Source organism: Heterodontus francisci, unplaced genomic scaffold (genome assembly GCF_036365525.1).
Source record: "Heterodontus francisci isolate sHetFra1 unplaced genomic scaffold, sHetFra1.hap1 HAP1_SCAFFOLD_124, whole genome shotgun sequence".
NCBI lineage: Eukaryota > Metazoa > Chordata > Chondrichthyes > Heterodontiformes > Heterodontidae > Heterodontus > Heterodontus francisci.
This window is the reverse complement of record NW_027140322.1, coordinates 1,816,184-1,829,439: the sequence shown is the minus strand read 5'-3', so window position 1 is coordinate 1,829,439 and position 13,256 is coordinate 1,816,184. Positions and strand designations below refer to the sequence as shown.

Below are 13,256 nucleotides of genomic sequence, written 5' to 3'. Positions count from 1 at the left end.
CCCGGGAGAACATTGAAATATGCTGTTCCACAGACAGCAAAGCATGGGTGAGCATTTCAGCAGCAGATGGGCTGCGGCAGGAAGGGAGGTGAATGATGATAGACGTGAAAGATCTCTATTTTGTGATAAATAGAATACAGAATTGGACTCTCAGCTGTGGTATCAAATCCGGCGTCGAGCTTGCAATCAGTTCCATTGTACAGTATATAAGAGCAGGTAGCTGTGTGGGAGTTGTTCTGGTGTAAGTTTCATTAGGCTGTGTATAAAAGTAGACAGATGTTTTGGACCAGATGCTTGAAAGTTCCATTGTGCAGCATGTCAATGCAGGCATATGTTCTGGGGAAGTTGTATTGTGCAGAATGAAAGCCTCGACCGATGTTTGTTTTTTAGAATTAGAATCAGAATATTTCAGCGCAGTACAGGCCCTTCGGCCCTCGATGTTGCGCCGACCTGTGAAACCATCTGACCTACACTATTCCATTTTCATCCATATGTCTATCCAATGACCACTTAAATGCCCTTAAAGTTGGCGAGTCTACCACTGCTGCAGGCAGAGCGTTCCACGCCCATACTACTCTCTGAGTAAAGAAACTACCTCTGGCATCTGTCCTATATCTATCACCCCTCAACTTAAAGCTATGTCCCCTCGTGTTTGCCATCACCATCTGAGGAAAAAGACTCTCACTATCCACCCTATCTAACCCTCTGATTATCTTATATGTCTCTATTAAGTCACCTCTCCTCCTCCTTCTCTCCAACCAAAACAACCTCAAGTCCCTCAGCCTTTCCTCGTAAGACCTTCCCTCCATACCAGGCAACATCCTAGTAAATCTCCTCTGCACACTTTCCAAAGCTTCGACATCCTTCCCATAATGCGGTGACCAGAACTGCACGCAATACTCCAGGTGCGGTCTCACCAGAGTTTTGTACAGCTGCAGCATGACCTCGTGGCTCCGAAACTCGATCCCCCTACTAATAAAAGCTAACACACCATATGCCTTCTTAACAGCCCTATTAACCTGGGTAGCAACCTTCAGGGATTTATGTACCTGGACACCAAGATCTCTCTGTTCATCTACACTACCAAGAATCTTCCCATTAGCCCAGTACTCTGCATTCCTGTTACTCCTTCCAAAGTGAATCACCTCACACTTTTCCGCATTAAACTCCATTTGCCATCTCTCAGCCCAGCTCTGCAGCCTATCTATGTCCCTCTGTACCCGACAACATCCTTCGGCACTATCCACAACTCCACCGACCTTCGTGTCATCCGGAAATTTACTAACCCACCCTTCTGCACCCTCTTCCAGGTCATTTATAAAAATGACAAACAACAGTGGCACCAAAACAGATCCTTGCGGTACACCACTAGTAACTAAACTCCAGGATGAACATTTGCCATCAACCACCACACTCTGTCTTCTTTCAGCTAGCCAATTTCTGATCGAAAGCTCTAAATCACCTTCAACCCCATACTTCCGTATTTTCTGCAATAGCCTACCGTGGGGAACCTTATCAAACGCCTTACTGAAATCCATATACACCACATCCACTGCTTTACCCTCATCCACCTGTTTGGTCACCTTCTAGAAAAACTCAATAAGGTTTGTGAGGTACGACCTACCCTTCATAAAACCGTGCTGATATTTCGCTAATGATAGTTTGGGGTTGTTCCAACGAACATTTATTTAAATATGACAGAGTGGAACTTACAACATATGAGATAGTTAATGATTCAGATTTAATACCGATTGGTTACAGTAAGTATTTTTTCGGACACAGCGGCATTCAATACATTCCATCGTTTCACGTCAGAAGTTTACAGTGCCGAATGGTTCTTACACACTCAGTCACTGGACAGAGTAGAGTATGTCATCTTGTTCTTTAGTTAGGTAGATGTTCAGCTCCACCCAACATTTATGTCCGCCTACAGAAGCCATGTGTCTTCTCCTTGTCTTCTACTTCTCTATCTGATGGGTCACATCCTGATTCTTATTCCCCAAAGTGCCTGACGCAATTAGTCCAATCATTTTTGTCTCGTCCAGATTAAATACTGGTTTCCTGCTCAGCCAGGAGGTCTACACATCTGGAGTTCAATTGTCCAATGACACTTCCTGATCCTGTCCAACATTTTGCAGAGAGATCCTGTTTTCTGCCCTCTTTGTTCACTCCAACAGTCATATATTGATATAATTGGTAGTTTAGATCATTGATATTTTACAGACAATAGCAATTGATAATATGCCTCACAAGTTTCGTCTGCTCATTGAACATAATAGCAGCAGCCTGTCTGGACAGAGAGGTCTGCATATTCTCTGTTCAGACGTATGGTTTATCTCTAAAATTACTCAAATGTCTTCATTGTCAAATACAGAGTCCCATCCTTACAAAAGTAAGTGATTCTGTTATGCAATTAATATTACATCTATTTATGATAATGTTATAATCAACACGACCCTGGAACATAGTTCTACACGAAGATACTGTATATTGCAAGACTGATGTTCAAGGGTAGAACTTGTGGACGTTACATTCTCCAGTATGAATTGGAAGTAATATATAGGGTGGATAAAAGAAATTCTGGCCTTGCCAGTAACACCCACACCCCATGAAAGAATTTTAAAAAAACAGAAAGGCTGGGTGACATCTGGCCAACAATCTGGTAATATAATCCTGAATGGATCAATCACATAAAGCATCATCGGTTCCTGCTCTTCTTTGCTAAAACCACCCGTTAGACAATGATCATCCAGGAAGGCAAAGGAAACGCGCAGCATATCTTCTCCATCATAAATCTTCCCCCTGAACCACTCCCCTGCCTCGTCCACCCTGAACTCCAAAAATAAATGAGAGGACTCCTAGACTTTTTGTCACAAAGTTCAAAAATATCTGTTCAGTCGCCTCCACAACTTACCTTTCTTCCCCAATCCACCGGGCCTAACTTCCTATCAGTTGTTCAACCCCACCCCGCACCATCACCCTGAATTCGCTTTTCTTGTTTCTCTCCTAGAGTCCTTCACGCTCTCTCTGAACCTATGCTGTTGATGAAATCCACGTCTTGCTGTGTGCGCCTTATTTCTACTAAGATACTGAACAGAGACATTCCCTTCCTGGGTCCCATGACAGCTGACAATATTAACGATTCTCTCTTTCTCTCTTCATGTTCAGCCCACTCTCCTTCAAATCGGCAGTCATCATGCCTCTCCTCAGAAAGAAACCATTGACCACCTGTCCATGCAAATTATTGCCCCAGCTCCAACTGTTCGTTGCTCGCCAACGTCCTTGAATGTGTTGTCGCCTCCCAAATCCATGCTCATCTTTTATGGACTGCATGTTCCAATTCCTCAAATCCGATTTCTATCCACACCACAAGACCAGAATAACTTTTATCAAAGTCACAAATGTCATCCTAAGTGATTGTAACAAATCTAAACGTTTCCTCCTCCTATTTCTTGACTTGTCTACAAATGTTGATATGATTGATCATGAAATTCCTCTCCAACCCCTCTCCATTATCCCCTGGCTGGGTGGGACTGCACTCAGCTGGTTCTAGTCTTATCTGTGCAGTCATAGTCAGAAAGTTACCGGCAATGTCTTCTCTTCCCGCTCCTGCAAAGTCACCTACAGTGTCACCAAAGGATCTATCCATTGATACCTCATTTCTCATTTACATGCTGCCTTTCAGTGATATCCACAAACTGAGCCTCAGTTTCCACATGTATCTCACTGTATCCAACTCTACCTCACATTCAGCTCTCTTGAGCCCTCCACAGCCTGTACACTGTCAGAATTCCAGTCTGACATTCAGTACTGCATCAGCAGAAAATTCCTCCAACTCAGTATTGAAAAGATAGAAACCATCAGTCCCCATCGCATGTTTCCTTGCTGCCAACTCCATTTCTCGCCACACCAACTGTCTGTGACTCAGGCAGACTGCTTGTAATCTTGGTGTTACATTTGATCCCGGGGTGAGCCTCCTACCAAATCTCCATATCTTCATTAACACTGTCTATTTTCACCTCCATGACATCACCCGAATTTGCCGTGATCTATTCTTGTCGATTGCCCTTTTCCCTCCAGACTCGATAATTCTAATGTACTCCTGGCTGGCTTCCTTAGTTCCAACCTCTGCAAATTCTGCTGTCTCGACCAATTGCCACTCAGGCATCTGCCCTCTGCTCACTGACCTACTTTTCCCAGCAATGCGCGGTTTTAAATTTCTCATCCTTGTTTTCAAATCCCTTCTTGGCCTCGCAGCTCCTCTCTTTGCAATCGGCTCCAGTTTGACAGCTCCCAGTTCTGGCTTCTTGAGCATTCCTGATTTCAATTGCGCACCATGGCGGCCGTGCCTTAAGCTGCAAAGGTCACACGCTCCAGAATTGCTTCCTTAAATCTCTCTGCCTGTCAACCTCTCTTCCCTGCTTCAAGATACTCCATAACAAGCAAACTCTTTGACTTCGCTTTTGGTCATGTGACCTAATATATTCTTTGGTGCTCTGTGTTAAATTTTCTTTGATATCACTCCTGCACTGCGCCTTGGGATGTTGCATTACGTTAATGGCGCTAGATAAATGCAAGTCACTTGCAATTCAAGATAAAGGCAATAGGAGATGACAGTAAATGTCTGACCAAGATAACAGATAAGGGTAACATACATGGACAACGAACATATACAGTAATAAAACATGGGTATAAATTAATTGTTATTCGTGTGAGTGATCGCCTGTACAACAACGTACACAGCGTTCAAAACATAAAATGGGAACTGGAGAACATAACATGTCAAAGCCAGATGTAGTAGGATATCTGAAACATTTCTGTTCATTACATTCTGTGTAAGAAGCATGTGTAAACAGATATTCTGTTTTATAGCTTTATTTACCTGTCGCAGGCGCATTTAACATGTCTTGTTTTAAAGCTGGTGATGGTGCAATGAGTTGCATTGAGTGATGAGGTGAATGTCTATTGAAAGTATAATCCTCCTGTACTGTTGTCCAACAGACCACGTGCAGGTAAGGCTGTCTGACGGTGGAAGCCCATGTACTGGCCGAGTGGAGATTTATTACAATGGGATATGGGGTTCAGTCTGTGATGATTCCTGGGATCTGGCGGACGCTGACGTGGTTTGCAAACAGCTGGGTTGTGGAAAGGCCTTGGACCTGGCACTTCCGGCATCTTGTGAACGAGGCTCAGGGCCAGTTTGGTTGGATGAACTGAAGTGTTTCGGTAACGAATCATTTCTCTGGGAATGTCCCTCAGCATCGTGGGGTAACCACGACTGTTCTCATAAAGAAGATGTGAGGATCTTGTGTTCAGGTAAGGGTGCTTCCATGTGCCCATTTTCCGTAGTGTTGTGCACATGGCTTCACAGGGAAGATATGACATCGAATTACATACAATGGACAGCACAGAATCTGGCCATTCGGCCTTACTGGTCAATGTGGTGTTTATGCTGCCCACGAGTATCGCCCCATATCACTGCATCTAACCCTCTTTGCATATCCGCCTACTTCTTTCTTCTTCATGTACCTATACAGCTTTACCTTGAAGGCATCGACGCTCATCACTTCAACAATTGCATGTGTTCGGAATTCAAAATTCAAACCACTCCGAGCTAAAAAAAATAATTCTCCTGAATATCTTATTAGATTTGTTCATGATCATCCTATATTTATGATCACTAGCTTCGGTTTCTGTCACTTTATAAGTGATTAGTGCCCCTATATCCCGAGGTCTCTTTGCTGTTATACATCATTTTAATCCTTATTTTACAAGAAGTACGTTGCCTCTTTATTCTTCCTATCAACACTGACCACCTTAGACTTATCTGTATTCAACTCATTTGGCAATTGTTTGCCCATTCGGCTCTTTTACTAACGTCTTCCGTATTTCGTATTTGTTGTTCTTAGTGTTAACTATATCCCCAAATTGCTGTCATCTGAAATTTTGAAATCATGTCTCCCTTGTCTAAGTCAAAATCGTTTTTGTAAATATTGAGCAGCAGTGACCCCAGACCTGTGGAACACGACTTCCCACCTTCCGCCATTCTGGGTTACCACATTTAAACCCGACAGTGTGCTTTGTAGCTCGTCTTATACTATTCTTCCACTGATCTCTTGACTTCACATGCTCTGACCCCAGTCATGATCTCACTATGTGGTTCCTTGTCGGAGGCCTTCTGAAAAAAACATGCATGTTGCGTCGACTGCATTATCCCCGTTATATTTCTGTAACGTCTGAAAACAATTCAGTAACGTTGTTTGTCTTTCTGTTGTTCAATCCGTGTTGATTATTCTTTAATACATTATGGGCTGCCGGTGTTTTTCTATCGCTTTTCTTGAATACTTACCGGAAATCAGTGAACACAACTGGTGCAGCATGTGTTGAGCTGTGCAGTATGAACATACAACGAGTTATCAATCTAACTATCTGGATATTTCTTGTGTCATTGACAGAGCACAAAGAGCTGCGGCTGGTGAATGGGAAGCATCGCTGTGAGGGGAGAGTGGAAGTGTTCTACAATGGCACCTGGGGAACAGTGTGCTCGGATACACTTGATGGACCTGATGCAGAAGTGATCTGTAAACAGTTACAGTGCGGTCCCCTCAGTTCTATCGATTATTACACTCTGTCATTCGGAGAAGGATCTGGACCCATTTGGCTCGATGGGATGGAGTGTATTTCACACGAATCGTTCCTTTGGCAGTGTCAAACAGAACCGTGGGGGAAACACAACTGTGAACACAGGGAGGATGCTGGTGTTATTTGTTCAGGTAACACAACAAACGTCTCAATCTGTGAGTGTCATTTCAAACATTGGTGGCTGATACAGTCAGCATGTTTCTCTTCTCAACAGAAGCAAAAGTAACTGAGGAGCAGCTCCATCGATCAGAGGACTGCATTCGAGAATATGATTGTAAACATGTACTTTCACCAGGTGCTACTTCCTCTTTATTATACCAACTATCTGACTTGTACTCCTGTCTTATACTACATCAATAATAATAATTGATTCTCTTTGCCAGATTCTGGACATTGGTTGCGCCTGTTTGGAGGTAACACCAACTGCTCTGGGAGAGTGGAGATATTGTGCAATAACAGCTGGGGCACGGTTTGTGATGACTCCTGGGATTTGTCCGATGCCAATGTTGTCTGCAGACAGCTGGGTTGTGGTCACGCTCTATTGGCCCCTGGAGGAGCTACTTTTTCTCAGGGTGACGGTGTTATCTGGCTGGATGAGGTGAAGTGCACTGGAAGCGAATCTTCTCTGGCCGACTGTCCTTCCTCATCGCCGGCTCAATCTGACTGTGATCACAAGGAAGATGCCAGTGTGATTTGTTCCGGTGAGGGTGGCAGGGTTTGGAGAGTGGGGTTAGGGTACCTTGTTTTGTTAAATTGACTCATTAGTTCGGGAAATTAAGAACAGTATTTATCGTTTAAATGGAAAGTGCTGAAATTTCATCCTCCTGAACTTTTTGTACAATATATTCCATAGGGTTCGATGTGCCTCCAATTGCTTTCCCATCCACATCTGCAGGTACTTACCATTATTAATAGTCCAGCTAGCATTAGAGTTTGTATTAGTTGAATTGGTATTGTTGTCATTTTCTGAAGATGCTATGTGCACGTTCTCATTGACTGGAACATTTTGTTGCCTCACCGCATATTTCAAATGGTCCAGTTTAAATTCCGCTAATCCCAGTTTCTGGCTGTACCTGAACTGTCCTGCACTGATCAGAAACATGGGGGCACTGTCTCTGTAATTTAGATTGTTTCACACTTTCCTCTGGTGCAATGTGCACCACATAATGGGGAATGTTCAGCCCAACTCATTGCCTGGAAGCAGTGGATATAATTATTAAATACTTCTTGCAAATATTTTATCACACAAGATGGACTGTGTCTGTGCTAAACCTTTCTTTATTTTTGTCATTAAGAACAGGGATATAAAACTACTTCCATCCTAGTTGCAGTCTGCTTCGGAGTCCTGCTAATCTGTGTGTTGGTCTCACTGATGGTGGTTATACAGAAAAAGTCAATCAGAAGAGGTGAGGCTCATATCTTACCGTGGAACAAACAGAAAATCGCAGATTTCATGTCATATACTTGCAAGACTTTCGGTCAATGCAGCTTTCTATGGACTGTCAGGTGACCTTGTTAGAAATACATTGCAGTCGTTTTTGCTGGTTTTCTCCATTCAAGGTGCTCCAGAATGAATAAAATGTGACATTCAAAACGGATAGTGATTTGAAGTGTTCACATTCACTGTGAGAGTTCATCACATAATACATGAAACTCTGGAAGAATTTACTTATTGTAACAATGGATCAGGAAGATAATTTGATTTTTTGGGCTGTGCATTCAGCTATTTATTTCACTGTTCATCTTTCTTCATCCATTGGGTATCAATTCCTGCCCTTCAGATTCGGGCTCTGGGCATCCAATCGCGAGTTGTCTAACCGGGCCTGTCGGTTATTTTGACAAGTGATACTTGTATAGGACCTCCTGTATTCACCAGCGGTGATTCGACATTCCAAAACAACGCTTGCACTCATATTTCACCCATCTAACCCACTCCTGATTTATTATAAGAAATGGACCTCTTAATAAAAAGCACTTTTCATAATAATATAGAGTTCTTATAGAAAAATCTCTCTTTCTCTCTCTGAATAAGAAAAAGTCCATAGCTAGGACAGCATAGACCTGTTATCTCTGCCAAGGACCCGGCCAGAACAGCCTCTGTAACAAGACAATCATAAAGCTGAAAAGATCGAGCCTTGTAACTTGACTAGACTGGAAGTAGTTTGCAAACGATCACAAGCACGAGATCAGGTCATGGAGTCATAGAGTTATGCAGCAGAGAAACACTCCCTTCGGCCCAACGTGTCTGTGCCAGCCATCAAGCACCTATCTATTCTAATCCCGTTACCCAGCACTTGGCCCTTAGCTTTGCATGCTATACCATTTCAAATGCTCATCTAAATACCTTAAATTTTGTGAGGGGTACTGCCTCTACCACCCCTTCTGGCAGTGTGTTCCAGTCTCCAATCATCCTCTTTGTGAATAGTTTCTTCCTCAATACCCCTCTGAAACACCTGCCCCTTACATGAAATCTATCCCCCCTGGTTACTGACCCCGCCGCTAAGGGAGCATGTTTCTTCCTATCTATCATATCAATGCCCTTCACAATTTTGTATACCTCAATCAGGTCCCACCTCAGCCTTCTCTGCTCTAAAGAAAACAACTCTAGCCAATCCAGTCACTCTTCATTGCTGAAATGCTCCAGCCCAGGCAACATCCTGGTGAATCGCCTCTGCACTCTCTCCAGTGCAATCACATCCTTCCTTTGGAGTGGTGACCAGAACTGTACACAGTACTCCAGCTGTGGCTTAACTATAATTTTATACAGCTCCATCATAACCTCCCCGCTCTTATATTATATGACTCGGCTAATACATACAAGTATCCCATATGCCTTCCTAACCAACTTATCTCCCTGTGCTGCTGCCTTAAGTGATCTATGGACAAGTACGCCAAGGTCCCTCTGACCCTTTGTACTTCCTAGGGTCCTACCATCCATTGTATACTCCCTTGCCTTGTTAGTCCTCCCAAAGTGTATCACCTCACACTTCTTTGGATTAAAGTCCATTTGCTACTCCCTCGCCCATCTTACCAGCCCATCTATATCGTCCTGCAATCTAAGGCTTTCCTCCTCACTGTTTATGACACCAGTAGTGTTCGTGTCATCTGCGGTCTTACTGACATACCTCCTATATCCACGTCTAAATCATTAATGTACATTACAAACAGTAATGGCCCCAGCACCGATCCCTGCAGTACACCACTGGTCCCTGGCTTCCAATCGCAAAAATAACCCTTGACCGTCACCCTCTGCCTCCGGCACTAAGCCAACTTTGGATCCAATTTTCCAAATTGCCCTGGATCCCATGGGCTCTTACCTTCAAAAAGGAAATAGGAGAGATCAGGGCCAACATATTCCCGTAAAGTTGAAGGGTAGGAGCAACAAGTCCAAGGGAACCCTGGATGTCAAGGGTTATGGGGGATTAGATAAGGAATAAAAAGGAGGTTTATGACAGATTCAGAGCGCTGAAAATAGCGCAAGCCCTAAAAAAGTATAGAAAGCACAGGCCGTACTTAAAAAATGACTTTGGAGAGCGAAGAGGGGGCATGCAAAAACACTTGTGAGCAAGATAAAGGACAATACCAAGGAGTTTTTAAAGTATATTCATGGAAAGAGGATAACCAGGGAAAGAGTAGGGCCGATTAGGGACCAAAGTAGCCATCTGTGTGGAGCCGGATGACATAGATTAGGTTTTAAATTATTACTTTTCATCTGTGTTCACCATGGAGATGGATGATGCTGGTGTAGAGATCAGGGAAGGGAATTGTGATATACTTGAATAAATTAACATTGAAAGGTAGGAAGTATTAGATGTTTTAGTGGGCTTAAAATGGATAAATCCTCAGGCCCAGATGAGATAGCTTAGTTTAGAAATACAGCACTGAAACAGGCCCTTCGGCCCACCAAGTCTGTGCCGACCATCAACCACCCATTTATACTAATCCTACACTAATTTCATATTCCTACCACATACCCACCTGTCCCTATATTTCCCAGCCACCTACCTAAACTAGGAGCAATTTACAATGGCCAATTTACCTGTCAACCTGAAATTCTTTGGCATGTGGGAGGAAACCGGAGCACCCAGAGGAATCACACGCTGACACAGGGAGCACTTGCAAACTCCACGCAGGCAGTACGCAGAATTGAAGCCGGGTTGCTGCGGTGCTAACCACTGCGCCACAGTACTGCCCTGGGAGGATGTGCCACATACTGTTACGTGAGACAAGGGAAGAGATAGCAGGGGCTTTGACACAGATTTTCAAATCCTGTCTGATCACAGGAGATGTACCAGAGGACTGAGGACAGTGAATGTGGTACCATTATTCAAGAGGGGTAGCAGGGATAAACCAGATAATTACTGGTTGGTGAATCTAACATCAGTGGTACGGAAACTATTGGAAAAAGTCCTGAGGAACAAGATTAATCTCCACTTGGACAGGCAGGCATTAATCGGGGAACTCAGCATGGCTTTGTCAGGGGGAGATCGTTTCTAACAAACTTGATTGAATTTGTCCCCAGTCTGCTGCAGGTAAATATATGAGAATGCAAAAAAAATAGATACATAGACTTATCCGAAAATATGCACAACAAAACTACTCTGCATTCACAATACCTGGCTTTGTCTCTTTACTATCGGCATCTCTGTGATTTGGATGTGTTCGCAGATAATTTACTGTTAAACGCTCGTGGTTTGCAACTAAACTTTAATCTCCCTACTCTTCATCTGACAGGTTCTGTCACTGGTGGCAAGGGTTCACCGGCTGGTTTATACCAAGCAATTTATGAAGAGATTGAGAATATTCCACCTGGCAAGGATTCCTATCAGATCCGGCGTTCAGGTCTGTGTTTTATATTTCATACCGAATTTTGTCTAGACAAATGTCACTTCCACTTAAATACCCCATTTTAATGGTCAGTTTACTGACTGAACACTGTCAGAAATCCGTTCACTATCACCCTGTGAAGGTGGCCTATCACAGTGCGAGTGTGTCTATATCAGTGTGTATAGTAAGATGAGCAATGGGTTTGGGAAGATTCCCACCCATCGCGAATGGTTAAAGAACGTTATTTCAGTTTGTTTGTAACTTTCATGTAATTTTATTCCATTTAAACAAGACCATAAATAATCACTGCTCTCAGGAGGAGACAGTCACATTGACTCAGATTTTATTTCTCGAGGTGACTGGATTTCTGGATCAGAAACACGTTCCCATCAGGAACTCCTTACCTGAAATCAATGGTTTCTACAAAAAAACTTATTCTGACACTTTGTATTCTGATGCTTAACATAATATCTACAAATTCCACTTCATGATACTGGGGCAACAACACTAGAAAATCGATGAAAGCTTTGTCCTGTGATATATTTAGGGAGCGATTTAACCATTGAGATAAATTTCTGAGGTTACAACAAAACACACAAAGACGATTTCCCTGGTAGATAAATGAGAATCCTAAACGATTCAATAAGTATATTAAGAGTAAATGGGTAGCTAGGGAGAGAGTAGGTCCCCTTAAGGATCAGTGTGGTAATCGATGTGTGGAGCCACGGGAAATGGGGTAGGTCGTAAATGAATACTTTTCGTCTGTATTTACCGTGCAGAACGTCACGGAAGCTAATGCGTTCAAGGGAGGGACCAGCGATATCCTGGAGCATATCAACATTACAAGGGAGGAGGTGTTGGAGGTTTTGAAGCACATTCAGTTGGATAAATCTCCGGGGCCTGACCAGGTGTATCCTAGGAGGCTATGGGAAGAGATTGCTGGGACCTGGCAGAGAGTTTTGTATCATCATTAGCAATGGGTGAGGTACCGGAAGACTGGAGGAGAGCTAATGTTGTGCCTTTATTTAAGAAGGGTAGCAGGAATAAGCCAGGGAACTACAGGCCGGTGAGCATTACATCAGTGGTGAGAAATTTATTGGAAGGGATTCTGAGAGACAGAATTTATATGCATTTGGAAAGGCAAGGTCTGATTAGGGATAGTCAGCATGGCTTTCTGCGTGGGAAAACATATCTTACGAATTTGATTGAGTTTTTTGAGGAGGTGACCAAGAGGATTGACGAGGGCAGGGCGGTGGACGTTGTCTACATGGACCTTAGCAAGGCTTTTGACAAGGTCCTGCATGGTAGGTTGTTCCGGAAGGTTCGAACACATGGGATCCAGGGTGTGGTAGCACATTGGATACAAAATTGGCTTAGTGATAGGAGGCAGAGGGTGGTAGTGGATTGTTGTTCTTCAGATTGGAGGCCTGTGACCAGTGGTGCGCCGCAGGGATCGGTGCTGGGCCTTCTGTTGTCTGTCATACATATTGGTGACTTGGATGAGAATGCAGGGGGCATGATTAGTAAGTTTGCAGATGATACCAAAATTGGTGGTATAGTGGACAGTGAAGAAGGTTATCTAAAGCTACAACAGGATATAGATCAACTGGAAAAGTGAGCAAGGGATTGGCAAATGGTATATTTAACGCAGGCAAGTGCGAAATGATGGATTTTGGAAAGTTGAACCAGGGAAGGAGATAAACAGTGAATGGCAGGGCCCTGGGAGTGTTGTTGAGCAGAGAGACCTTGGGGTGCATGTACATAGTTCTCTGAAAGTAGCAATACAG

At 43.4% G+C, this 13,256-nt stretch overlaps 1 protein-coding gene across 1 annotated transcript in view; it reads left to right on the top strand.

The window, feature by feature from the left end:
• LOC137359217 (deleted in malignant brain tumors 1 protein-like) overlaps positions 1-5,950 on the top strand; it is a 28,104-nt gene extending 22,154 nt beyond the window's left edge. Inside the window, exons 6-7 of the mRNA XM_068025277.1 lie at positions 5,002-5,310; positions 5,910-5,950. Of these exons, the coding sequence (XP_067881378.1) occupies positions 5,002-5,310; positions 5,910-5,950 (350 nt within the window). The remainder of the gene's footprint in view (positions 1-5,001; positions 5,311-5,909) is intronic.
• The last annotated feature ends 7,306 nt before the right edge of the window (positions 5,951-13,256 follow it).